Source organism: Vulpes lagopus, chromosome 2, assembly GCF_018345385.1.
Source record: "Vulpes lagopus strain Blue_001 chromosome 2, ASM1834538v1, whole genome shotgun sequence".
Classification (NCBI taxonomy): domain Eukaryota; kingdom Metazoa; phylum Chordata; class Mammalia; order Carnivora; family Canidae; genus Vulpes; species Vulpes lagopus.
In genome coordinates this window covers 163,529,678-163,557,482 of record NC_054825.1, presented here as the reverse complement: position 1 = coordinate 163,557,482, position 27,805 = coordinate 163,529,678, and the positions used below count along the sequence as shown (strand labels likewise).

General features: G+C 51.2%; 2 protein-coding genes across 3 annotated transcripts; both read left to right on the top strand.

Annotated features, from left to right (window-relative positions):
* Window positions 1–698: 698 nt before the first annotated feature.
* FCGRT (Fc fragment of IgG receptor and transporter) lies at window positions 699–9,114 on the top strand. 2 transcript variants are annotated; one of them, XM_041744609.1, is made up of 7 exons: window positions 699–801; window positions 1,951–2,034; window positions 2,657–2,911; window positions 2,999–3,274; window positions 7,525–7,794; window positions 8,401–8,517; window positions 8,794–9,114. In XM_041744609.1, exons 2-7 carry the CDS (start codon window positions 1,965–1,967, stop codon window positions 8,871–8,873), a joined length of 1,068 nt encoding a protein of 355 aa, XP_041600543.1. In that variant the 5' UTR covers window positions 699–801; window positions 1,951–1,964; the 3' UTR covers window positions 8,874–9,114. The 2 variants fall into 2 exon arrangements, with proteins under 2 accessions (XP_041600543.1, XP_041600544.1); XM_041744610.1 differs by lacking the exon at window positions 699–801 and having other exon boundaries at window positions 1,791–2,034; window positions 2,660–2,911.
* A 150-nt stretch (window positions 9,115–9,264) lies between these two features.
* On the top strand, window positions 9,265–26,327 carry RCN3 (reticulocalbin 3). Its single transcript, XM_041744608.1, has 7 exons — window positions 9,265–10,018; window positions 10,442–10,689; window positions 12,728–12,930; window positions 14,423–14,595; window positions 20,427–20,487; window positions 25,304–25,503; window positions 25,751–26,327. The coding sequence occupies exons 1-7, from the start codon at window positions 9,713–9,715 to the stop codon at window positions 25,856–25,858; spliced, it is 1,299 nt and encodes a 432-aa protein (XP_041600542.1). The 5' UTR covers window positions 9,265–9,712; the 3' UTR covers window positions 25,859–26,327.
* The last annotated feature ends 1,478 nt before the right edge of the window (window positions 26,328–27,805 follow it).

Here is a 27,805-nt window from a genome sequence, read left to right as displayed (position 1 = left end):
TCTGGGACTTGACCTGCAACACTTTACCTAGTTCCCAGCTGGCCAGCCACCCCTATCAAATTTTAGGCTCGCTAGGCCTAAATCACGTGAGTGGATTGCTTAAAATAAGTCTCCTTTCTATATATGAATATAAGGGCGGTGCACAACATTCCAGCATAATGGAGGCATTGTAGCCACAGTGTGGGCTGGGGGGGACTCGAGGGGGCCTCTAAGCCTGAGAGCAATATATCCTGGGACCGTGTTATTAAGGCCATATCAGAAGATACTAAAGAAGTAGAAGGGACACACTTAGGGAACGGGTCCCAAGGAGGAAATTTAGAGGTGTCTGGAGAACTTTCCCTGTAGCAAGGGCTGGTGAAGGGGTGCGGGGTGGGGAACGTTGTATAAAGAGGTAAAGCAGGGGACCCACTGAAACCTTCAAAGTTTGGACTCCCATAGTGTTGGGCTCTCAACTTTGTCATGAATTCGCTGGGTGGCTGACACCCTCAAAATCGGAAAACAGGGAGCAACAGAGAAAGAGACAAAAAAAAAAAAAAGAAAAGAAAAGAAAAGGAAAGAAAAAAAGAAAAGAAAAGAAAAGAAAAGAAAAGAAACAAAGAAAAAAGTTTCAAGACCCAGTGTGAAACAAATACTCCAGGAGGCTGGGCGCTGGGCCTGGGGTGTGCCCTGCAGCTGGGGGGCGGGGTTGGATATTCCCGAAGAAGTCAGGGAGCAGTCTCCGGACAGGATGTGAGAGAGGAACTGGGGTCTCCAGTCACGGGAGCCAGCTAGGGCTGCAGGAGGGAAGGGAACTTCGCTGTGGTGAGCAGAGCTGGGCCCCAGCAGAGGGAGGACGGGCAGGGTTCTAGGCTTCTGGGTCTGAGGGAGGAGAGGTCTGGGGTCCTATACGCTGGGTCTGAGGGAGGAGGGGGCCCGGCCGGGGCTCTCAGATCTGAGGGGGTGGGGGCAGGATTCTCTGCTCTTGGGAGGAGAGACTAAGGGCCTGGACTCCTGGGTCTGAGGGAGGAGGAGGCTGTGGGCTCCCACTTCTGGTCTTGAGGCAGGAGGGGGCTGAGGGCTTGGACTCTTGGGTCTGAGGGAGGAAGAGGCTGGGGACCTGGACTCCTGGGTCTGAGAGAGAGGCTGGAAGCCCTGGACTCCTGGGTCTGGGGAAGGAGGGGGCTGGGGGTTCCCACTTCTGGTCTTGAGGAAGGAGGGGGCTGGGGGCTTGGACTCTTGGGTCTGAGGGAGGAGGGGGCCAGGGCTCTTGGATCTGAGGGTTTGGGGGCGGGATTCTCGGCTCTGAGGGAGAAGACACTAGGGACCTGGACTCCTGGGTCTGAGGGAGGAGGGGCTGGAGGCCCTGGACTCTTGGGTCTGGGGAAGGAGAGGGCTGGGGGTTCCCACTTCTGGTCTTGAGGGAGGAGGGGGCTGGAGGCTTGGACGCTTGGGTCTGAGGGAGGAGGGGCCTGGGGGCCTGGACTCCTGGCTCTGGGGAAGGAGAGGACTGGGGCCCGGACCCCTGGGTCTCAAAAAGGATGGGGCTGGGGTTCCACGACTCCAGAGGGTCTGAGGGAGGAGCGCTGGAGGTCCGGATCCCTGAGTCTGAGAGAGGAGGCGGCTGGGGGCAGGACCTCTGGGTCTGAGGGAGGAGGGGGCTGGAGGTGAGGACTCCCGGGTTTGAGGTTGCAGGGGGCTGGGGGCAGGGACTCCCGGGTCTGAGGGAGGAGGAAGAGACGGGGCGGAGCTCGGAGACAGGACTCTCAGCCTATCCAGGCTCTGTAATTAATTAACCCAAAAGGACCAAATGAAGGGGTGAAAGTTCGCGGAGGAGGAGGCAGGGAGGCCAGCCTGAGTCCCGGAGCCCCGGGGCCCCCAGGCGGGCGCGCGTGCTGGCCGAGCCCCTCGGGCGCTGCGGGAGGAGGGGGCGGGGCGGGGGTCGGAGCACTCACGCGCCCCCTCCCGCCCCAGGTCTCCCGCTCAGGATGGGGGTCCCTCGGCCTCGGTCCTGGGGGCTCGGTTTCCTGCTTTTCCTGCTGCCGACCCTGCGCGCAGGTGAGGGGCCCGCGGCGGGCGGCGGGGAGGGAGGCGGCCGGGAAGGGGCGAGGGAAGCGAAATCGGAGGGTTCACTGTGGGCGGGCACGACGCCTTCCCGGAGCGTCGCTCTGTCGCTCTGTCGCTCTTCTTCCTCCCTCGGTGGCCGTGTCTGCGGGCCACCTGTTCGCTTCTGTCCGGGGGACTGTCACCCCCCCCCCCCCCCCCCCCCCCCGTCTGTCCTCCTCTCTCTGGGTCTGTCCCCACTTCTGGGTCTTTTCTTTTCTTTTCTTTTCTTTTCTTGTCTTGTCTTGTCTTTCTTTCTTTCTTTCTTTCTTTCTTTCTTTCTTTCTTTCTTTCTTTCTTCTTTCTTTTTTATTTATTCATGCGAGACACACACACACACACACAGAGACAGAGACATGCAGAAGGAGAAGCAGGCTCCCTGCAGGAAGCCCGATGCGGGACTCGATTCCAGGACTCTGGGATCAAGGCCTGAGCCAGAGGCAGATGTTCAGCCACTGAGCCACACATGTGCCCCAAGGGGTCTGTCCTTTCTCCCTGGGGTTGAGTCTTTCCTCTTTCAGGGCATCTGCCCTGCTCCCAGCCTAGGCCCCCGCCCTCTTCACCTGTCTTCCTCCAGCAGACAGCCATCTCTCCCTCTTGTACCACCTCACCGCTGTGTCCGCTCCTCCTCCTGGGACTCCTGCCTTCTGGGCCTCTGGCTGGCTGGGTCCCCAGCAATATCTGAGCTACAATAACCTGCGGGCCCAGGCCGAGCCGTACGGAGCTTGGGTCTGGGAAAACCAGGTGTCCTGGTATTGGGAGAAAGAGACCACGGACCTGAGGACCAAAGAGGGGCTCTTCCTGGAAGCTCTCAAAGCCTTGGGGGATGGAGGTAAGATCCCCTGACCCCTGGGTCTGAGCAGGGAGGGCACGGGGCTGCTGCTCCTGGGCCCTGCTTACCTGTATGTGGGCACCCCAGGACCCTACACCCTGCAGGGCCTGCTGGGCTGCGAGTTGGGCCCCGACAACACCTCAGTGCCCGTGGCCAAGTTTGCGCTGAACGGCGAGGATTTCATGACTTTCGACCCCAAGCTGGGCACCTGGAATGGGGACTGGCCCGAGACCGAGATGGTCAGTAAGAGGTGGATGCAGCAGGCTGGGGCAGTCAGCAAGGAGAGGACCTTCCTGCTCTACTCCTGCCCCCAGCGGCTGCTGGGCCATCTGGAGAGGGGCCGTGGAAACCTGGAGTGGAAGGGTGAGCAGCCTTCAGAAGATTCCCTGATCCCCAGGGAGCTTTCCATCCCCACACCCCCACTATAGGCCTCACCTTCTTCCCCCAGCCTCTTCCCCGGGCTCCTGGCCCCCACTCCTCCCCAACATGTCCCCAGAGCTGCCCCCACTCCCCTCCCACACACAGCCCTCCCCTGGCTCTTAGAGACCTCTGGACATAGCTCACGTTCCTTGTTCTGGGCCTGGAGGCCCCGAGTACCAGTGGCCTCTGGCCCTCTCCTCTGCCTGCTTCACTAGGCCCGACGGGCTCACCCAGCATTTGCTGAACCATACTGGCGCTCCCATTTCTCTACTTCTGCCATCCTCCATCAGTTCCTCTGGTGTCACAGCCAGGGAGATTTTCTTTGACCTTCCTCCACATGTCAGGTTCTTTTCCTCCTTAGGGCTTTTGCACCTGCTATGCCCTCTGCTTGCAGTTCTCTTCCTTGGGATCCTGGCATGACTGGGTCCTTCTCATGCTTTAGGTTTGACCTAGGATGTCAGACCTAGGTCAGTGTCTTCAGCAGGGTCCTCCTTCATCACCCTGGCTACAGTGCGTCCCCATACCACCCCCATTACTGTCTCCCATGCCATTGCTTTGTCCATTCATTCACTATGGTGTCTTTGTTTTTTTCTTTTTTATTGAGCTGTAACTCACCTATCTAAAATAAATGGCTCAGTTAAGTTTAATGGAGGCCCGTAAACCTGCGTGTCAAGATCTAGAACATTTCCAGCACCCCACAAGACTTCCTTGTGTCCCATTCCATACTTCCCAAGGTTAACAAGTGACCTGATTTTTATCACCATGCCATTGCCCAATTTTGAACTTCAGATGACTGTGAGCATGTGCTGCTTTGTATATTGTAGTGTAGGCACCAGATTAGTTTTAGTAGGTAGTGCTAGAGGCTTTTCTCAAAGGGGTTGAACCCATTTCATAATCCCACCAGCTGTGTAGGAGAACTCCAGATGCTCCACAGACTTGCCAGAATTTGATATTGTCTGCCTTGAATTTTTTTTTTAAGATTTTATTTAGGGGATCCCTGGGTGGCTCAGTGGTCTGTCTCTCTCTCTGTGTCTATCATAAATAATAAATAAATAAATAAATCTTTTAAAAAACATAAAGATTTTATTTATTTTTTCATGAGAGACACAGAGAGGCAGAGACATAGGCAGAGGGAGAAAGCAGGCTCCATGCAGGGAGGCTGACGTGGGACTCGATCCTGGGTCCCCAGGATCATGCCCTGGGCCCAAGGCAGGCACCAAACCGCTGAACCACCCAGATGTCCCTGCCTGCCTTCATTTTAACCATTCTGACGGGTGTGTGCTGGTATCTTACTGTGATGCATTTTTCATTTCTCTGATGATAAGTGAGAATTGGGTCGGGATTTCAGGGTCATAGGATTGAGCCCAGCGTCAGGCTCCATGCTCAGCCTGAGATATTCTCTCTCCCTCTCTCTCTATGCCCCTCCCCTCCCACTCTTTATCTTTCTCTCTCAAATAAATATATATATTTTTAAAGATTTTTATTTATTTATTCATGAGACAGAGGCAGAGACACAGGCAGAGGGAGAAGCAGGCTCCATGCAGAGAGTCTGATATGGGACTCGATCCTGGGACTCCAGGATCACACCCTGGGTGGAAGGCAGGTGCTAAACTGCTGAACCACCCCGGGATTCCTCTCAAATAAATAAATCTTTTTTTTTTTTTTTTTTTTTTTTTTTATGATAGTCACACAGAGAGAGAGAGAGAGAGGCAGAGACACAGGCAGAGGGAGAAGCAAGCTCCATGCACCGGGAGCCCGACGTGGGACTCGATCCCGGGTCTCCAGGATCGCGCCCTGGGCCAAAGACAGGCGCTAAACCGCTGCACCACCCAGGGATCCCTCAAATAAATAAATCTTAAAAAAATATATATCAGAGGGGCACCTGGGTGGTGCAGCCAATTAGGTGTCTGACTCTAGGTTTTGACTTTTTGACTTAGTTCATGATCTCAGGGTTGTGGGACTGAGCCCTGTATCAGGCTCTCAGCTCAGCATGGAGTCTGCTTGAGTTTCTCTCTCTCCCTCTGCCCCTTCCGCTCAGGCTTCAGCTCTCTCTGAAATGAATAAATAAATCTTAAAAAAAAAATCAGGGGATCCCTGGGTGGCGCAGCGGTTTGCCGCCTGCCTTTGGTCCAGGGCGCGATCCTGGGGATCCAGGATCGAGTCCCACATCGGGATCCTGGTGTATGGAGCCTGCTTCTCCCTCTGCCTGTGTCTCTGCCTCTCTCTCTCACTGTGTGCCTATCATAAATAAATAAAATAAAAAAAAATTTAAAAAAAATCAGATAAATGAGTTGATGACTAGTGATGGTCAGTACATTTACATATTATTGGCTAGTTGAACATTCACTCTTTTGGAGTGATTGAGTGATTTGCCCATTTTAAAAATGTATTTATTTATTTATTTTTAAATATTTTATTTATTTATTCATAGAGACACAGAGAGAGAGAGAGGCAGGCAGCGCTAAACCGCTGCACCACCAGGGCTGCCCGTGCCTATTTTTTTTTTAAAGATTTATTTATTCATTCATGATAGACATAGAGAGAGAGAGAGAGAGAGAGAGAGAGAGAGGCAGAGACACAGGCAGAGGGAGAAGCAGGCTCCATGCCGGGAGCCCGAAGCGGGACTCGATCCCGGGACTCCAGGATCGCGCCCTGGGCCAAAGGCAGGCGCCAAACCGCTGAGCCACCCAGGGATCTCCTGATTTGCCCATTTTTAAGCTGCATTTTAAAATATATATATTTTAATTTTTTATTCATGAGAGACACACACACACAGGCAGAGACACAGGCAGAGGCAGAAGCAGGCTCTATGCAGGGAGCCCGATGTGGGACTCGATCCCCAGCCTCCAGGGTCACACCCTGAGCCGAAGACAGACTCTCAACTGCTAAGCCACCCAGGCATCCCTGAACAAAAGTTCTTAATTTTAATGAACATCAATTCATCCATATTTTATGTATAGCTCTTGTGTGTGTGCTCTTTAGGAAATCTTTCCTCTTTCAAAGCTATGAAGGTATTCTTTTATGTCTTCTAGAAGCTTGGTTGATAAGTAGCTTTCGTATATAACTGTGTGATCCATCTTGAGTTAATTGTATGTAATGGTGTGAGGTAAGGGTTCAATGTTCATTTGTCCTTCATGGATCTCCAGTTGATGCAGCATCATTTCTTGCAAGACCACCATCCTCTCTTCTCCACTGGAGATCCGAAGTAGATGGATCCCACATTCCGCCCCCCCCAAATTAGATGTAGATCTGCTCTTTGCTGTTGTTGTGTTTTTTTTTAAGGTTTTATTTATTTGAAAGAGAGCACAAGCAGGAGGTGTGGCAGGCAGAGGGAGGGAAAGAGAGAAGCAGGCTCTATGCTAAGCAGGGAGACCAATGTGGGGTTCGATCCCAGGACCTAGAGATTATGACCTGACCTGAAGGCAGACACTTAACTGCTTGAGCCACCCAGGTGCCCCAGTTTTGCTTTTTTTTTTTTAATTTTTAAATTTTTTCCCACCCCCCCCCCCAAAATTTTTTTTTAAAGAATTCACAATGAATGATGTCACCTGGACCTGGACTTTTACTTGCTGAAAAGTTTAAAATCATGGATTAAAATTGTTAAATCACTATAGGACTACTCCAATTTTTTATTTCTTGTGTCAGTTTTGGAAGGCTGCATCTCCCAGGCATTTGTCCAGTTCATTTAAATTTCAGATGCGCTGCTATATTTTTCATACTATCTGCCTACCGTCTTTTAACAACAATAGGGTCTTATTTTACCTCCTCACAACACTTTCACAGCCTATTTCTTTTTTATTTATTTGGACACTGATAGCGGTCTCTCTCCCCTTGTTAGAACCCGGGCTCCTTGAAGACAGGGACTTCTGTCTGTCTTGTTCACTGCTGTGTGCCCAGAAGGGTGTCTGGCACGTGGTTACTGATTCCCCGTATATGTCTGCTGTAGGAAGGAATGGGTGAGAGGTGGATACCGTCACTGTAGATTGGTGGGGTCTCTATCCCCTTAGGTCAGTCCCTTTACATTTCCTACTATATTCTGCAGGCTCAGCACAGTGCAGGGCACATGGTGGGGGACCTACTGGGTATAGTGGAAGGAATGGAGGCTTCTGTATGTCCATATCTGGCCTTCATTAGATCTGGCCCTAGGGGTTCATGGGCTTGGGGCTCAGGTCTGTCTGCCTGTTTGTCTGCAGAGCCACCCTCCATGCGCCTGAAGGCCCGACCCGGCAGCCCTGGCTTTTCTGTGCTCACCTGCAGTGCCTTCTCCTTCTACCCACCGGAGCTACAACTACGATTCCTCCGGAATGGCCTGGCAGCTGGCTCTGGTGAAGGGGACTTTGGCCCCAATGGCGACGGCTCCTTCCATGCCTGGTCTTCATTGACAGTCAAAAGTGGCGACGAGCACCACTACCGCTGCCTGGTGCAGCATGCAGGGCTGCCACAGCCCCTCACTGTGGAGCTGGGTGAGGTCCCGCTGAGTGATGACATCCCCTGTTTCTGGTTGCCTTTCATCCTTCTTGGGTCTGACCACCTTCCACCCCACTGCTGCTGGTCCTCCTTGAGTCTGCCTGCCTTCCATCCTGCTGCTGCCAGCCTCACTGAGTCTGACCAACCATTAACTGCCGAAAGTCCTCCCTAAATTCCACCACTTTCCCTGCTGCTGCTGCTGCTGCTGCTACTATTCTGATCATTTGTTGTCTGCTGCTGCCGGTTGTCACTAAGACTGACCACTGAATGGCTCAGCTAGCCAGTCTCCTGCGATCTGACCTATTGCTCTGTGCCCGCCCTTCCTCTCTGGAGTCAGAATACCTTGCACCCTGCTGCTACAGGTCCCTTGGCTAGTGTGACTGAGACTCATCTTTCTGTGGCTGGTTCTTCTAAGCAACATGGGGGCATTCTGCACAGACCCAGAACATCTGCTGATGGGCTTTCCCTCTGCCCCCACATTCCCCAGAACCTGATCTTGGGAATCTCTGAGGCTGGGAGGGACTGACCACCCCCAGTCTCCTGCCCTGACTCAGATGGGCTGGGCAGTCCCTTCAGCATCTCACATCATTCTCTGGCTGCAGAATCACCAGCCAAATCCTCGGTGCCAGTGGTTGGAATCGTCATTGGCTTCTTGCTGCTCACGGCAGTGGCTGTGGGAGGAGCTCTGCTGTGGAGGAGGATGAGAAGGGGGCTGCCAGGTGCGGAGCAGGAAGAGGGAAAGAACTGGAAACCTGCAAAGAGAGGGAGACACAGACCTGGGGGTGGGCAGCACATCCAGACCAGAAAAGGACAGAGATGCAGAGAGGTGGGGGACTGGAGGGATGAAACAGAGACTCAGAGGGGGACAGAAGCCTTGGAGTAGGACAGAGACGGGGAAAGACAGGCCCTCTCATGGAGACACGTGTGGGGGAGAGGCAGTCAGGAACCCAGAGGACTTCAGGTTCTGATGACCCACCCCCTTCCTCTTTCCTCAGCCCCTTGGATGTCTCTCCGTGGGGATGATGTAGGGGCCCTCCTGCCCACTCCTGGCGTGCCCAAGGATGCTGACTCTTAGGATATAAATGCATTCTCAGCAGCTGCCTGATGATCATCCCCTATCCTGGCTACTATCAGCTAATGTAGTCAGGCTCCTTTCATGCTGTGAGACCTCCTGGAATCCTGGTATTTCTGAGCCTCCGGAAAGAGTCCTGGGCCCAATGACCTTCTGGATTTCTCCTATGGTCTGCCTCAGTTTCCCCTCCTGATGATCATGGCTCTTTTCCACCTCCACATATAAACACGAGTTTGGGCCCAAATTATTGTGTTCTTATCATTTCAACTTTTAGGCAGGGGGCAGTAGGACAACAAGTCGGGGGAAGGAATAGCTAAATCCTGAGCTTCAGATCTCTCCAGAGGCTAACATATTGCCGTCTGGGAATATGCCAGTTTTATATACCAAGTCCCGTCTTTTTCATTCGTAAGCTTCACAGATATTTACCGAATGCCTACACTGTGCCACGCATTTTGAGGAATTCCTGGCTGGAGTCTGAACTGACTCCTTGGGTGGAGCGGAAGAGAAGCACTGTTCCCTTGAGGGAAGGAGATGCCTGGCCCTTGGTTCCCGTCTTTCTTAAGACCATGCTGACAAAGAGAAAGATAAAAATAAACCTCCCCGGCTGCCTGGCTGGCTCAGTCAGAAAAGCATGCGACTCTTGATCTTGGGGTCCTGAGCTCCAGCTCCACCTTCGGTGTAGAGATTACTTATTATTATTATTTTTTTTGAGATTAAATAAATAACTAGAAAACAAAAAAAATCTCCCCCCTGTAAAAAAAAACAACAACACCCAAAACACCTCCCAAGACGCTTCGGAAATAGAACTGCTGGAGGTGGTCGGTGGTCTGCAGGGCGCTCGGATGCCTGCCGGGAGTTGTAGTTCTGGCATCCGCGGCTCTCCGGGGCCGCACACCCGCCTACCGGGGGAAGGGGCGGGCCGAACCTCGGGGGCCGCGCTCTTCTCTGTGGACGTGGCGTGGGGAGCCCGCCGCCAGCCCGGAGGTCACCGGCCCCGCCCCCTGGGGGTCCTCTTGAGCGTTCATTGGCTGGGGGCGGGGCCTCTGCGCCGCTGGAGGCGGGGCCTAGCTGGACCGCCGCCAAATTGGGCATCTTTTTCGGAGACCGTAGAGCCGCCTATAAAGAGCGAAGTGAAGCTGGATAAACTGGTAAAGGGAGGCCAGGGCGGGTGGCTTGTCCCGGGAGGACGGCTCGGGTTCTGTCGGGTCGATAAATTGGGTCCGGGCTGCAAATAAGCCTGGGGGACCTGCATTTGCTCTCTGGCCACGACCCCGCCCCATACTTTGCGTGGGAAGTGCGCCACGTCTCCTGCTAGAACCCCCACCCCCCTCCACTAGAGGCTCTGAGACCCTTCTGGGACTCTCAGGAGCCTCCCAGTCCCTTACCTCTGGCTTTGCCTCTGAGCAGCCCGCCCCCCTTTTTCCCATCCCCGGCTCTTGAGCCCTAAACTTTGCAGCCAACTGTCTCACTGTTTTGTCTTACATCTCTCCCCGCCTCCCACCCCCATTCTCCCGTCCTCTCTCTATTCTTTTTCCCGTGACCCCTAACTCCTAACCTCCACCGCTCCCTAGGGACCGATGATGTGGCGACCATCACTTCTGCTGCTGCTGTTGCTGCTCAGACGCGGGACCCAGGGCAAGCCATCCCCTGATGCAGGCCCTCATGGCCAGGGCAGGGTGCACCAGACGGCCCCCCTGAGCGAGGCCCCTCACGATGATGCCCACGGGAACTTCCAGTACGACCATGAGGCTTTCCTGGGACGGGAAGTGGCCAAGGAATTCGACCAGCTCAGCCCAGAGGAAAGCCGAGCACGACTGGGGTAGGAGAGAGATGGAGAGGAGGATCAGGGTTGTAATTTTAAACAGGGAGGGGAGGGGAGGCCTCAGTGAGAAGGTAAAATTTGACCCATGTGGATATATGGGGAAATAGCATTACAGGCAGAGGGAACTGTAAGTGCAAAGGCCCTGAGGCAGGAGCAGGCCTGATATTTGAGGAACAGTGAGATTCGTGTGGCTGCAACCTAGTGAGTGAAGAGGAGAAGGTGGAAGGTGATAGAGAAGGAACAAAGAAGTCAGGGCATTTTAGCATTTCTCTTAAGGAGGCCAGAGCCATGGGAGGGCTCTAAGCAGAGGGAGGATGTGAGCTGGCTTAGGTTTCAACATAATCCTTCTGGTTGCCTTTTGGGGAACAGACTATAGGGAACAAGAAGCAGGGAGCCAGTGAGAAAGCAACTGCAGTAGTCCAGATGGGAGACAGGAGACAACGGTGATTAGATCGGAGTGGAGAGAGTGATGGTAACAGGGTCTGCTGGGTCAGAGTTTGTGCACAGATGGCACTGGGCAAAAGAGGGAAGGAAGAGGAAAGGCAGAGTGATTGGCTAATGCATTTGGCATAAGATCACTACAATGCCTGGCATTGTTCTAAGTGCTTTACAAGGGTTAATTTATTTAATCCCCACAACCATGCTGCAGGGTAGGTTCTGTTATTTATCCTCCATTTTACGGAGGAGTAAACTGAGGCACGGTTTTTTTTTTTTAATTTTTTTTATTATTTATTTATGAGAGTCATACAGAGAGAGAGAGAGAGAGAGGCAGAGACATAGGTAGAGGGAGAAGCAGGCTCCATGCACCGGGAGCCTGACGTGGGATTCGATCCTGGGTCTCCAGGATCGCGCCCTGGGCCAAAGGCAGGCGCCAAACCGCTGCGCCACCCAGGGATCCCTGAGGCACGGTTTTTAAAAAATGTTTGCTTTCTCTTTTTTTCAGATTTTATTTATTTATTCATGAGAGATGCAGAGAGAGAGAGAGAGAGAGAGAGAGAGACAGGCAGAGGGAGAAGCAGGCTCTATGTAGGGAGCCTAATGCGGGACTCGATCCAGGGTCTCCAGGATCACACCCTGGGCTGAAGGCGGTGCTAAACCGCTGAGCCACCCCTTTTTTTTGTTTGTTTGTTTTTTGTTGTTGTTTTTTAAGTGACTTGTCCAGGTCATAGAGCCAGCAAGAGGAGGTGGCACGATTTGAACCCAGAATATCTGGCTGTGGAGCCCACTCCCTTAACAACTTGAACCTCAGGCTAGGGTGTGAGTCCAGGAACTCCAGCTACCCATCAGAGTAGAGAGAGCCTGGCACGGGACGGGGCAGCGACCTGGGCAGGGCCACCTCAGAGTTGACCCTGGGAACTGGGTTGGAGGCTTAAGGACTGTGACCTAGAGGAGCGCTCCATGTGGGTTCTGTGAGTGGTTGGGTAAGGACCCAAATCGGTGGCGGGGAGTGATCGGGGGAGTGGGGAGGGACCCTGGGAGCAGACAGGGGCGTCCCGAGAGAGGGTGCAGAGGAAGGGCCTTGAGGGACTTCGTAGGCGACGACAAGGTGCACAGGATCCGGCCGGCGCATGGGGAGGGGAGTGTGGAAGCCAGGCCCGCGGGGTTGCGGGTGATGGCCCTAGGGCAAAGCCCGAGAAGGTCTGGAAAAAGTAGGGGAAAGGGGCGGGACGCAGCATAGGGTGGGGCTGGAGGGGGCGGGCCCTGAAGTCGCCCGCGCAGCCAGGCAGGCGGGGCGGGGGGCGGGGTTGGAAGACTTGCCTCGGAGACTGGCCGGGGTGTGTGTGGCGGTGACCATCAGAGTTCAGGGACCCACTGGGTGTGGACTGAGGGGGCGGAGCCCTGCGCTGGGCGCGACCCCGGGGTTGACAGGGGTCTCCCCTCAGTGTGAGGGCGGCCCCGGGACCGGTGATTTCTACCCTATATGGGGGTGTGTCTTGAGTGGGGGCGTGATTCCCGCGGGGGGTGGGGCCTGGACGGAGGCGGGTCTCTGGGTGGGCGGGGTCTGGGACTGACCGTGCCCCGCCCCGACTCGCAGGCGCATCGTGGACCGCATGGACCGCGCGGGGGATGGGGACGGCTGGGTGTCGCTGGCCGAGCTCCGTGCTTGGATCTCGCACACGCAGCAGCGGCACATACGCGACTCGGTGAGCGCCGCCTGGAACACGTACGACACGGACCGCGACGGCCGTGTGGGTTGGGAGGAGCTGCGCAACGCCACCTATGGCCACTACGCGCCGGGTATGCGGCGAGACCCTGCTCCGGCTTCCCTCAAAACACACACGTGGTGACCCTGACCTTTTTGACAGCCTTATCCTGAGAAGCTTTAGCCTATGAAACAGAATCCCTAACCTTTGGGGCGCCTGAGCATCTACCTCTGGCTCAGGTCGTGATTCTGGGGTCCTGGGATCGAGTCCCACATCGGGCTCCTCGCAGGGAGCCTGCTTCTCCCTCTGCCTACGTCTCTGCCTCTCTCTGTGTGTCTCTCATGAATAAATAAGTGAAATCTTAAAAAAAAAAAGAATCCCTAACCTTCTACTCCAACTCTTTTTTTTTTTTTTTTAAAGATTTCATTTATTTATTCATGAGAGACACACAGAGAGAGGCAGAGACGTACGCAGAGGGAGAAGCAGGCTCCATGCAGGGAGCCTGATGTGGGACTCGATCCCGGGACAGTGAGATCATACCCTGAGCCAAAGGCAGGTACTTAACCGCTGAGCCACCCAGGCATCCCTCTACCTCCAACTCTCTCTTTTTTTTTTTTTTTACCTCCAACTCTTGATCAAAGTCTACCCACTTCTAGTACCCCATCACCCTGAAACTCCCAGTCCCTGATCTCTGGCTTCTCACTCTGGCGTCCACGACCTCTATAACCACAGCTGGGGGATCCTTGATCGGGGACATCTACCTCCCATGCTCTGTCTTCCTAACCATTGATCTCTGATCTCTCCTCCTGAGAACCCCAAATCCATTTACTCCATCTCCTAACTGCGTTCCCTCCTGTCTATTCTCATGCCCTAGCCCTGCAACCCCCCGCAGTTCTTGTTCTCTTCCTCCTAAACCCTCCCTCCACACCCCTCCTCCAGCCTGTCCCCCATATATCCCCAGAGGGGTCTTTCCACACCCAGAGTTGACCCTGATCCTCCCCTGCTCATGGCTTCATGGCTCCCCAGTACCTCCAGAGGAGACTCTCAGTTAATCAGCTCTGGCTTTCTTTTTCTGCATTTTCTGGCCAGCCATATGGATCTCCTATAGTTTCCCTGAACTCAGTGAGCTATTCAGACCTCCACATTCTGCTCATACTGTTTTCTTTGTTGACAGAAACCTGTCCTATAACCTGAGTCCATATAACTTACTGTACCAGAGGGGATCTTGAGGCCCAAAGGGCCCGTGTCAACTCAGAGTTCACCATTCCTGGCTGCATGACTTTGGGCCAGTTATTTCCTGTCTGTGGGAATCTGTTTTTGCCTTCATAAAGTGAGAATAAATAAAAGAACACTCTTGACTTGCATTTTGTGATAATCAAATGTAATTCTGTACATAAAGAGCTTAGCATTTAATAAACTGTCAGGACAAGGTTGCTAATATATACAATGAATATATATTATTACTAGTTCTGGGGAGGCCTTCCTGCCCTGACTTTACTGGGTTGGGTCCTTTGTTATCTTTTCCCTCAACCTGCTTGGTGTTCCCACCATGAAAGCACACCTGACCAAGATCCCCTCTTCTCCAGGTGAAGAATTTCACGATGTGGAAGATGCTGAGACCTACAAGAAGATGCTGGCTCGGGATGAGCGGCGGTTCCGGGTGGCGGACCAGGACGGGGACTCGATGGCCACTCGGGAAGAGCTGACAGCTTTCTTGCACCCGGAAGAGTTCCCGCACATGCGGGACATCGTGATAGCTGTGAGTGAGGGCCCAAGGGGCCTGCTCTCCACTTCCCACCTCCTCCTGGGACCTGGGCTTATGATGTCAGGGCCACCTTCCAGTGCTTACCATGGGGGATCCAGTCACCTGGTCCTCCAGCACCTTCCCCAGGGAACCCAGCCTGCAAACAGATCAGTGGAGGGTAACCTCTCCTTTGCCCAACAGCTGACCTCCCATTGTCTGATCACTCTTGGTCCTGCCTTCCCCTTTCTGTGCTCCCATTTGGAGTTGGGGCACCAGCCTGAAAACACATCCCCCAGAAATGCCTTGGGGAACCCCAATCCTGGCCAAACCCTATCTCAACCCCATACATGGAGTATCTACTCTGAGGCCATTTCTGCTGGCCTCTGTCTTCTTATTCCAGTATAATTTTTTCACCAATTCCTTTTTTTAATGATTTTATTTATTTATTCATGAGAGACAGAGAGAGAGAGAGGCAGAGACACAGGCAGAGGGAGAAGAAGGCTCCATGCAGGGAGCCCGATGCGGGACCTGATCCCAGGACTCCAGGATCAGGCCTTGAGCTGAAGGGAGGAGCCCAAACGTTGAGCCACCCAGGCATCCCTTTTTTCCCAATTCCAATTCCTTCTCCATTTTATTTTTTTTAATTTTTTTAAAATTTTTATTTATTTATGATAGTCACACAGAGAGAGAGAGGCAGAGACACAGGCAGAGGGAGAAGCAGGCACCATGCACCGGGAGCCTGACGTGGGATTCGATCCCGGGTCTCCAGGATCGCGCCCTGGGCCAAAGGCAGGCGCCAAACTGCTGCGCCACCCAGGGATCCCCCACTTTTTTTTTTAAGAGGGATATTGTGAGGGGGGATAGGCAAAGGGAGAGGGAGAGAGAAATTTTTTTTTTAAAGATTTTATTTATTTATTCATGAGAGACACACAGAGAGGCAGAGACATAGGCAGAGGGAGAAGCAGGCTCTTTGCTGGGAATCTCATGTGGGACTCGATCTTAGGACCCCAGGATCATGCCCTGGGCTGAAGACAGATGCTCAATCATTAAGCCACCTAGGCATCCCGAGAGAGAAACTTTTTTTTTTTAAATTTTTATTTATTTATGATAGTCACACACACAGACACACACACACACACACACAGACACACACACACACAGAGGCAGAGACACAGGCAGAGGGAGAAGCAGGCTCCATGCACCGGGAGCCCGACGTGGGATTCGATCCCGGATCTCCAGGATCGCGCCCTGGGCCAAAGGCAGGCGCTAAACCGCTGCGCCACCCAGGGATCCCCGGAGAGAGAAACTCTTAAGCAGATTCCATGCGCACCATGGAGCCCAATGCGGTGCTCAATCTCATGACCCTAAGATCATGATTTGAGCTGAAATCAAGGGTCAGACACAATCAACTGAGCCACCTAGGTGCCCCAATAGTGGAAAGGTTTTTTCCTTCTTTTTTCTTTTCCTCAATAGACTTTTTAAAAAATTATTTATTTATTTATTCATGAAAGACAGAGAGAGAGGCAGAGACAGAGGCAGAGGGAGAAGCAGGCTATTCTCAGGGAGCCCGATGTGGGACTTGATCCCGGGACTCCAGGGTCACACCCTGAGCCAAAGGCAGACACCCAACTGCTGAGCCACCCAGGCATCCCATAGACCTTCATTTTTATTTTATTTTATTATTATTATTATTATTATTATTATTATTTTAATTTTTATTTATGATAGTCACAGAGAGAGAGAGAGAGGCAGAGACACAGGCAGAGGGAGAAGCAGGCTCCATGCACCGGGAGCCCGATGTGGGATTCGATCCCGGGTCTCCAGGATTGCGCCCCGGGCCAAAGGCAGGAGCCAAACCGCTGCGCCACCCAGGGATCCCCTATTTTTATTATTTTTTAAAGATTTTATTTTTAAGTAGTCTCCACATCCAAGGTAAGGCTTGAACTCACAACTCTGAGATCAAGAGTCACTTTCTTTGCTGACTGAGCCAGCCAGGCACCCCAGAGCTTGATTTTTAGAGCAGTTTTAGGTTCACAGCAACACTGAGCAAAAAGTCCACAGATTTTCCATATTCCCCTCTGCCCCCACACTCACAAGCCTCCCCCACATCAACATCCCCCACCAGAGTGGGACACTTGTTACAATGGATAGACCTACAATGACACATCTTCACTACCCCAAAGTCCACAGCGCACATTAGGGTTCACTCTTAGTAGAAGGATTTATATCCATTTCTACCATGCCTAACTTTTTGCAAATAATTTTTTTAAAGATTTTATTTAATTATTTTGAGAGAGAGAGAGAGCACAAGAAGTGGGAGCAGTGAGGGAGAGGGAGAAGCAGACTCCTGATGATCTGGGAGCCCGATGTGGGGTTCAATCCAGGATCCTGGGTTCATGATCTAAGCCAAAGGCAGATGCTTAACCGACTGAGCCACCCAGGTACCTCTTTGCAAATTATTTTATAAGTGTAATTATATGTACATCTAAAATGGCTACATATTGATATGTTTAAATGCCCAAAGGATGCAAAAAAAGGTGGATAATCCTCTGCCCTCCTCATCTCATCAGTCCTATCCCCCAACCCCATCCCCACAGGTAACCCCTTTCATATGGCTCCATTTCCAGAGTGGATTTGAGGGTCTGTGGCAAGCCTGTTAGGATCAAGGGCTCTCAGGCCAGAAGGCCTGGGTTCAAATCCCAGCCCTGCAGCTTCCTGGCTTTGTGACCTTAGGCAAGTTATTTAACCTCTCTGGATCTGTTCCTCATCTATAAAATGGTGGTACTGATAATTATCCCTACATCAAGGCTGGTTATAGGGCTTAGATAAGTTAGTATATGTAAAACTGCAGAATTGACTGGTGGTAAATGTTCATTGTGTCACTTTATACATACACGTCAATATAGCTACAGGATAAAACTTCTAGCAGTGAAATCACTGGCTCCACTGGGATGTTCATTTGTGATTGTTTTGGATATTTTGTTTTGTTTTAGATATCTCTAAGGCATTTTACTGACTTGGTGTGTTCACCTTTGAGGTGGGGCTTCCAGCTGGTTCTAGAGATGACTATGATCTACGGAGGAGAGATGTTGTTAACCCAGCCTCCTTGAACCAACTAGACTCCCCATCTTACAAGGCCCTATGTCCCTCTTTGTAGCAGATAATGTCGTACTACCTCTTTACTCTCCTGAGTTGAGATTTTTTTTTTTAAGATTTTATTTGACAGAGAAAGCACAACCAGGGGGAGCAGGAGAGGGAGATGCAGACACCCCACTGAGTAGGGAGCCTGACGCGGGACTCGATCACAGGATCCTGAGATCATGACCTGAGCCAAAGGCAGATGGTTAACCAACTGAGCCACCCAGGTGCCCAAGATTTTTTTTTTTAAGATTTTATTTTTTAAATAAATTTAAACAGACTTTAAGGGCGCCTGGGTGGCTCGTGTTTGAGCATCTATCTGCCTTTTGGCTCAGGTCGTGATCCCAAGGTCCTGGGATTGAGTCCCGCATCAGGCTCCCTGCATGGAGCCTACTTCTCCTTCTACCGGTGTGTGTGGGTGTCTCTCTCTGTGTCTTTCATTAATAAATAAATAAAATCTTAAAAAGAAATTTTTTTTTTAATTTTTTATTTATTTATGATAGTCACAGAGAGAGAGAGAGAGGCAGAGACACAGGCGGAGGGAGAAGCAGGCTCCATGCACCGGGAGCCTGATGTGGGATTCGATCCCGGGTCTCCAGGATCGCGCCCTGGGCCAAAGGCAGGCGCCAAACCGCTGCGCCACCCAGGGATCCCTTAAAAAGAAATTTTAAGTGATCTCTGCATCCAATGTGAGGTTCGAACTTACAACCCTGAGATCAAGAGTTGTATGCTCTTCTGATTGAGCCAGCCAGGCAGTGAGACTATTTAACAGATTCTGATTGAATGTGCCCTCTGCGGCAGGGGCATCATGGTAACACCCTTACCTAGGCATTAGCTTGATTGAATCATCATGGCAACCCTATGGGGGTGGGCTCTGCTCTTCATTTTACATAGGCAGACACCTAGGCATAGAGAGGTGAGGTGACTAGCCTGAGATGACCTGGAGGTGAAGTGGCACAGCCTGGATTTGAAGCCCAGCAAGCAGTTGAATCCATGGCCCACACCAGGGGTCAGCAAACTAACCTGCAGCCCACAGCTTGTTTTTGCAAATAAAATTTTATTGTAGTGTGGCCACACCCTTAAGCTTTCATGTGCCACAACCACAGAGAGTTGAGTCAGTTCAACAGAGGCTCTACAGCACCCAAAACCAGATCTGTTTCCTCTGGCCCTTTATGGGAAAAGTTTGCCAAGCCCTAGTCTAAACTCTGCTGTCCTCTTTCACATTCATGGATATCCAGTGTAATCTCCCCACACACAGGATTTCAAAACATTACTGTTTGCCCCGACTATCTTGTATAAAGCGGAAACTAAGGGAAAATCACTTATAGGGGTGTCTGTCTGGGTGGCTCAGTCAGTAGAGTATGTGACTCTTGATCTCAGGGTCATGCATTCAAGTCATACATTGGACATGGAGCCTACTTTTAAAAAAAAAGAAAGTTACTTAAAAGAAATAACGAATTTTGGGGCTCCTGGGTGGCTCAGTTGGTTAGGCATCTGACTCTTGATTTCAGCTCAGGTCATGATCTCAGGGTTGTGACACTGAGCCCCATGTTGGGCTCTGTGCTCAGTGTGGAGTCTGCGTGTCACTCTCCCCCTGCTTGCTCTCTCTCTAATAAACAAATAAAATCTTTAACAACAACAACAACAACAACAAAAAGAACAGGAATTTCAATATGTTAGTGTTGTAGAGTTACCAGATTTAACAAATAACAAAGGGCATTCAATTGTACTTGAATTAATAACAAATAATATAAAAAATAAAAATATAAAAATAAAATTTTATATATCTCACACAATATTTGGGACATACTCATGTTAAGAAATTCTCTGAAATTCAAATGAACTTTGTCCTATAGTATAAGTATGTTCTAAATTTCGTGTGGGGCCATACTTATGCTAAACAATTACTAGGGGATGCCTGGGTGGCTCAGAGGTTGAGCATCTGCCTTCGGCTCAGAACGTGATCCTGGAGTTCCGAGATCGGGTCCCGCATCAGGCTCCTGCATGGAGACTGTTTCTCCTCCCTCTGCCTGTGTCTCTGCCTCTCTCTGTGTCTCTCATGAATAAATAAATAAAATCTTTTAAAAAAACCCAGAAATATTAGTTGTTCATCTGAAAGTTGGATGTGAGTGAGCATCCTATATTTTTTTCTGGCAACCCTAAAATGTTGGAGCTTTCTTTCCAAAGAAGGCGTAGTGGAGTGTCAGGCCCTACACCATCTTAAAGTGAGTGAGTTTGAGCATAAAAGTGGGAAATAGAAGCTATTTGCTCAAGAAGTGGAGAGAGAACCATGAGTGGAGGTATTGTGTGTGTCACAATGGTCCACCAAGTATGTCATGCTCATATGCAAAATGGAGCTGGGGTCTGGGTTCTGCTCAATGGGAAGAGGCTTCTGCCCTTGGAGAGTGTTTGCTGTGAGGTGTGAGAAAAGTAGGGATGCAGGACAGGTCTCTTTCTGTGGAAGCAGCCTGTGCATCACAGGACATCTGGGTTCCCTGGCCCCCATGCACTAAATAGGGGCCCATTACACACCCCAGAAAGCCACCCAACCCCTACCCCCACCACAGGACAGGTTGACCCCATTGAGACTGCTCCCAAGCCTGGTCACACAGCTGAGCCAGAGCCAGATTCCCAGAGGGAACCTCACATCCCAATCCCAGGGGGCCAGGCCTCCTCAGGAGCCAGCACCAATGCCTGTCTTTCCCCAGGAAACCCTGGAGGATCTGGACAAGAACAAGGATGGTTACGTCCAAGTGGATGAGTACATCGGTGAGTGAGACCTGATCCCCTTCCTGAGGATGCCTGTCCTCCCCCAAACAGCCCAATGTATACACCCATAGGAGACCAATGGCCCTCCTAAAGTGGGGGCAGGGGCATTGCTTGAGTTAATGTAGCCACCAAACATTAATGGAGCACCTACTGTTTGCTGAGCCCTAAAAGTATTTATCCATTACCCACTGTCTGTCAGGCCCAGCAAACATTTATCGAGTACATATATTTGTTGGGTCTAGCAAATCTTTACCAAGCACCTACTATGTGCCAGGCCCAGGAAACATTTATCCAGTACCTCCTATGTGCCAGACCCAAAAAAGCATTTGTTAAGCACTCATGGTATGCTGAGACCAGAAAACATGTATTGAGCACCTATTGCATGTTCATGGTTGAGGATACAGCAGATATCATAGACCAGGTTCCTTCCTGGGAGGGTCTGGAGTATCTACAAAATCGGGCCTCAGCGGCTGCATTAAGATTTAGAAATCAAGGAGCTTGTCTTGAGCCTGCCTTTGCACAGCAAAGGTTGTGTCTCCTGTTACTCAGAATTTGGTGGGGGAGGCTTGTGACATGCCCAAATTTCCTCTTGGCCATGCCTCTACCCCTGCCTTCAGGGGTAAAGAACTTTTTTTTTAAGCTTATTTATTTATTTATTCATGAGAGACAGAGAGAAAGAGAAAGAGAGAGAGAGAGAGAGAGAGAGAGAGAGAGAGAGAGAGAGGCAGAGACACAGGCAGAGGGAGAAGCAGGCTCTATGCAGGGAGCCCGACGTGGGACTCGATCCCAGGTCTTTAGGATCAGGCTCTGGGCTGAAGGCAGTGCTAAACTGCTGAGCCAGCTGGACTGCCCAGGGGGTAAAGAATATAGTTGAGGAGAAAGCTGTTAAATATGGATATTTTTACGAGTTTGAAAACATTTTTCTTTCTTTCTTTCTTTTCTAAATTTTATTTGTGAGAGAGAGACAGAGAGACAGAGATAGTGAAAGAGAGAGAGAGAGAACAAGGAGGGAGGTGAGGAAGAAGCAGAGTTCTCGCTGAGCAGGGAGGCATACACAGGGCTCAACCCCAGGACCCTGAGATCATGACCTGGGCCGGAGGCAGATGCCCAACCAGCTGAGCCACTCAGGCACCCCTGAAAACATTTTTCCATAGCATGTTTTTATGGAACAAACCCTCAGGCAAGACATTTTTATTTGAGCATAATTTATCTTTTTTACATCAGTGAGGAAGATAGAAGATAGAAGTCTTTTTTTTTTTTTTTTTTTGTAAGAAAGAATTCAGGCATCATCACCGACAAATGGCACAATGTCACGTACCACATGCTAGACTGTTCTGAGTGGTTAACAACTTTTAACCCGAAAAGATGGGTATGAATCCTACAAGATGGCTATTTTTTTAAAAGATTTTATTTATTTATTCATGAGAGACAGAGAAAGAGAGAGGCAGAGACACAGGCAGAGGGAGAAGCAGGCTCCCTGCAGGGAGCCCATGTGGAACTCAATCCCAGGACCCTGAGATTACAACCTGAGCCAAAGGCAGATGTTCAACTACTGAGCCACCCAGGTGCCCTAAGATGGGTATTATTACCCCATTTTACAGATGAGGAAGCTGAGGCCCAGAGGGACCCAGTTACTTGTCTGGGGTGGAGCAGGATGACAGTCCAGGGTCCCACCCTGACCTCTAGGCTGCTTCCCTTCCCTCTAAGGGGTCTAGAGAAACAGATGCAGGTGGGACCCCAGGGTTCCCCAGGAAAACATAATTTGACATCTGTTGAATGGTAGATGGAAGAGCATGAGTTAGGAGAATGGAAGGGGCACCTTGGGCCCTGACCCAGGCTGGGGGACAGGTGGTGTGTCAGGGAAGGTGGGAGGGGTGGGGGTGCATTGTGTTCAAGGTTCATTCTGCTCACTCTGGAGCCTGCGTGCTTCCCACCTGCCACCTCCCAGCCATGGGCCCGGAAATGAGTTCCTTGACCTTTCTCAGCCTTGGCTTCCTTACCTTTAAAGGCAATGGTAGTAGAGCAGCCAAGAGATAGAATGACATCTAGTCAACCATGATGCCTGTAGCCGATGACTGCTAAAGAGGAAGGTGGTAGATGTTATTCAGCCATAAAAAGGGAGGAAGTACTCACACAGGCTACAATGTGGGTAAATCTTCAAAACAGTATGCTAAGTCACCAGGCCCCACACCTGAAACGAATGTAACATTGTGTGTCAGCTACACTTTAACAAAAAAAAAAAAAAAAAACACTACGCCAAGTAAAAGAAGCCAGCCAAAGGGGTCATGATATTCTTGTATGACTCCATTTATATGAAATATTCAGGATAGGAAGATTCATAAGAGACAGGAATTAGATTACTAGTTGCTAGGGGCTGAAGTGGGGGGGGATGCAGAAAGGAGTCACTTCTTTTTTAATTTAAAAAAAAAAGGTTTTGGGATCCCTGGGTGGCGCAGCGGTTTGGCGCCTGCCTTTGGCCCAGGGCGCGATCCTGGAGACCTGGGATCGAATCCCACGTCAGGCTCCCGGTGCATGGAGCCTGCTTCTCCCTCTGCCTGTGTCTCTGCCTCTCTCTCTCTCTGTGACTATCATAAATAAAATAAATAAATAAATAAATAATAAAAAAAAGGTTTTATTTATTCATGAGAGACACGGAGAGAGAGAGGCAGAGACACAGGCAGAGGGAGAAGCAGGCTCCCTGCGGGGAGCCCGATGCAGGACTCTATCCTGGGACTCCAGGATCATGACCTGAGCTGAAGGCGGCACTAAACCACTGAGCCACCGGGCTGCCCAGGGAGTTGCTTCTTTTTTTTATTTTTTTATTTTTTTTATTTTTTTATTTATGATAGTCACAGAGAGAGAGAGAGAGGCAGAGACACAGGCAGAGGGAGAAGCAGGCTCCATGCACCGGGAGCCCGATGTGGGATTCGATCCCGGGTCTCCAGGATCGCGCCCTGGGCCAAAGACAGGCGCCAAACCGCTGCGCCACCCAGGGATCCCAGGGAGTTGCTTCTTAATGGGAAAAGGGTCTCCCTTTGGGGGGATGGAAATGTTCTGGGTGGATGTGGTTGCTGCGAACACTGTGAAGATTCTAAATGCCACTAATGGTGGCTTTATGTTATGTGCTTTTTACCACAATTTAAAAATTGTTTAAAGCTCATTTATTTATTTAAATCTTTAAATTTTTATTTATTTATTTAAGTTATCTCTCCTTCCAACATAGGGCTCAAACACACAACCACCACCCCACCCTTCAATCAAGAGTCAAATGCTAGGATACCTGGGTGGCTCAGTGGCTGAGTGTCTTTCTGCTTTTCCCCGCGGGGAGCCCGCTTCTCCCTCTTCCTATGTCTCTGCCTCTCTCTCTCTCTCTCTCTCTCTCTCTCTCTCTCTCTCTGTGTGTTTCTCATGAATAGATAAAATCTTTAAAAAACAACAATAACAAAAACAAAGAGTCAAATGCTCTTCCAACAGAGCCAGCCAGACACCCCTTATTTTTTGTTTTTATTTTTTAAGCTTATGTTTTGAATCTTTGTTTTTCTCCACAAGTTAAAAAACCTACAACAGCTCCCATCTACTGTTGCCATCACTTCCTGGAAGAAAATATGACTTAGAACCACTAAAAAAAAAGGGGGGGGGGTGCTCTGCACTCACTGTTCTGGAAAGCTTACTGAGTGTCCAGCGCCTGCTCTGTCTTTGGTGACATCCTTGTGACGGCTGCCTGGCCTGGTCCCTGAGGAGAGGAAGGCATTCCGTACTTATCATGGTCTTGGATCTGGTATAGAGACCTTCATACTTTTTATTGGGTGGTAATGTCTTCCAAACCCATCTGTGGGCTGCTTTCTCCCAGATAGCCCCTAGGGGCAAGTTTAGGGGAAGAGTTTTTCAAATGTTTACAAGTAACTGAAACAAATGAGAGGCTCCAACAATCTTGAGTGAAGTTCTTATTTATTTATTTAAAAATTTAAAAAAATTTAAAAGATTTTCTTTGAGAGAGCATGAGAGAGAGAGAGAGAGAGAGAGCGCAAGGGCATGAGAGCCATGAGGGTCAGAGAGAGAAGCAGACTCCCCATTGAGCAGGCAGCTGGATGCGGGGCTAGATCTGGATCTGGGGGACTCCAGGATCACGCCCTGAGCCAAGGGCAGCTGCCCAACCAACCAAAAAACCCAGGCACCCCGATTTTTTTTTAATTTAAGTTCAGGGACACCTGGGTGGCTCAGTGGTTGAGTGTCTGCCTTTGGCTCAGGATGTGATCCTGGGGTGCTGGGATCAAGTCCCACATCAGGCTCCCTGTGGGGAGCCTGGTCTCTCTCTGCCTGTGTCTCTGCCTCTCTCTGTGTCTCTCATGAATAAATAAAAAGTAAAATCTTTAAAAAAAATTTAAATTCAATTTGCCAACATATAGTATAAGACCCAGTGCTCATCAACATCACGGGCTCTCTGTACTGCCCAGCACACAGTTCTTAAAGTGGGGTGAGCTGTTCTAAGGGTTGGGGTGTGACTGTGTGCGCTGCACAACAAGGGACACACAGCATTTCCTGTGTGTTATCAGGCCAACTGACTGACAGCTAGTTGAGGAAATGATCCATCAGTCAAGTCATTTTCCTTGTGGCAGGGCGATCACCTGTCAGTCCGGTGTCACTATCAATCCCATTCAAACAGAAGAGGGAACCGAGGCGAGAGAGAAAGCAAAGGGGGCAGCCCGGGGTTCTGGGGTCTGGGATGGGGTCTGGGGTTGGGAGGTATCAGGGCAGGGACAGAGCCTCGGGGTGCCCACCAGAACTGCCTGACGTCGCCCCTTCTTGCCTGGCCCAGCGGATCTGTATTCGGCCGAGCCCGGGGAGGAGGAGCCGGCCTGGGTCCAGACCGAGCGGGAGCAATTCCGGGACTTCCGCGATCTGAACAAGGATGGGCGGCTGGATGGCAGTGAGGTGGGCCACTGGGTGCTACCCCCGGCCCAGGACCAGCCGCTGGTGGAGGCCAACCACCTGCTACACGAGAGCGACACGGACAAGGTGCGCCAGGGGGCTGCTGTGCAGAAATGCTCAGACCCGGGCCCCCCAGACCGAGGGTGGGGGTAGGGATGGGGGGGGAGGGGGCCTGTTAGGGCAGGGATTAAAATAGGAATAGAGAGACCCAGGGAGGGAGTGGAGGAAAGGTAGGGGACAGGGACCCAGAAAGCCGTGGGCTGGAGAGGTTCAGAGAGGAGTGTCACAGGCAGGGCCCCTTGTCCCCCCTGCTGACCTGTGACCCTCCCTCCAGGATGGGCGTTTGAGCAAGGCCGAGATCCTGAGTAACTGGAACATGTTCGTGGGCAGCCAGGCCACCAACTACGGCGAGGACCTGACACGTCACCATGACGAGCTCTGAGCCCCAGGCCCCGGGGCGCCTGCCAGGAGCCTTGTAGCTCCACAGGGTGACCCAAGGAGGGGCCCCCGTGGCCAGGCCCCCCCTCCCCATCTGGACCTGTAGCATGTGGACACCTCTATCCACCCTGTGTCCCTCTGCCCGAGCTCTCAGGGACACAGCAGGTCAACTTCTCCAAGACACTACAGCACCCCCAGCCCTTCCCACCCCACCCTCAGGAGGCTCAGAGACCTAAAGGATAAGTGAACATCCGTTTCTCATTGGCAGAATCATCCAGCCCAGCCCAGGGCTCCCCCCAGTACTAAGCTCAGCCTCCAAGAGCCTCCACTGAGCACCCCAGCTCCAAATCTGAGCCTCAGATCACACAGCAGAGAAACACCCCCCCCTCACTGGCCTCAGACTCGCCTGCCCCCCGGCCCTGCCCCCAGGATGCCTCCTCTCTGCCAGGGAGGCAATAAACTCCAGTGCTGGGGCCTTGTCTCTGTGTCTCTAAGGGGGCGACAGGGGCCTTGGGGAGGAATTGGGGGCTGTGGCTGGGGATCGAGGGGCTGTGGACTGCAGGGTTCAGACATTCGAAGAGGGGGCTAAGGGGGTTGGCAGGATTTGAGGGCATTCCTGGAGACAATAAAACTAGGTAACTGGACTCAGGGGGGAACAAGCCAGACAGACGGCTCTGCCCTCTGGAGAGCACAGGATGGCAGTGCTCCGTTGAGTGACCAGGAGGGGCCTTACTGGCGAGCAGAATGAGGAAGTAAGCCCTGGGGAGGCCTGGAGGGAGAGCCAGAGGGCAGAAGGAACAGCAAAGGTCTCTGGAGCCAGAGTGTGCCCTGTGTGTGTGTGCAGATCAACCAGGAGGCCAGTGTGGCTGGAATGGAGTCAGCAAGTGAGAGAGGAAGGGAGGTGACCGAGATTAGGTCATATAGGGTCTTAAGGAGAGGAGTAGATGTGAGCCACCTTGCTGCTGAGTTGGGACAGAAAGACAGGATATTATGGGCCCTTCATGAGACCTACTCGTTAAATTTTCCTCTAGAAGGGAGCCTGGGTGGCTCTGTTGGTTAAGCGTCTGCCTCCAGCTTAGGTCATGATCCTGGGGTCCTGGGATCGAGCCCCATATTGGGCTCTCTGCTCAGTAGGGAGTTTGCTTCTCTCTCTCCCTCTACTGCTCCCCTGCTTGTGCTCTCTAGCACTCTCTGTGTGTCAAATAAAATCTGCAAAAAACAAAACCAAAAAAACCCAAAACAACACAAAACCTAAAAAACACAAACCCTTTCAACATATTCTGAGGGTGCCTGGGTGGCTCAGTCAGTTGAGCATCTGACTTAACTTCAGCTCAGGTCTTTTTTTTTTTTTTTTTTTTTTTTTTTTTTTAAAGATTTTATTTATTTATTCCTGATAGACATAGAGAGAGAGAGAGAGGCAGAGACACAGGCAGAGAGAGAAGCAGGTTCCATGCCAGGAGCCCGACGTGGGACTCGATCCCGAGACTCCGGGATCACGCCCTGGGCCAAAGGCAGGCGCTAAACCGCTGAGCCACTCAGGGATCCCCTTCAGCTCAGGTCTTAATCTCAGGATCATGAGTTCAAGCCACATGTTGGACCCCATGCTGGGTGTGGAGCCTACTTAAAAAATAAATATATATTCCCCTGATTTTTAAGGCAGTGAAATGATTCTGTATGATACAGTAATTCTGGGTAAATGTCATCATACATTTATCAAAAGCCCTAGAATGTACCACCAAAAGAGTGAAACCTAATGTATTTATGAACTTTAGTTAATCATAATGTATTGGGGCACTTGGGTAGCTCAGTGGGTTAAGTGTATGACTGTTGATTTCAGTTCAGGTCATGATTTTGGGGTCACGAGATCAAGCCCCAGGTTGGGCTCTGTGCTGGGCATGGAGCTTGCTTGAGATTCTCTCCCTCTCCATTTGCCCATCCCCCATCTTTCTTC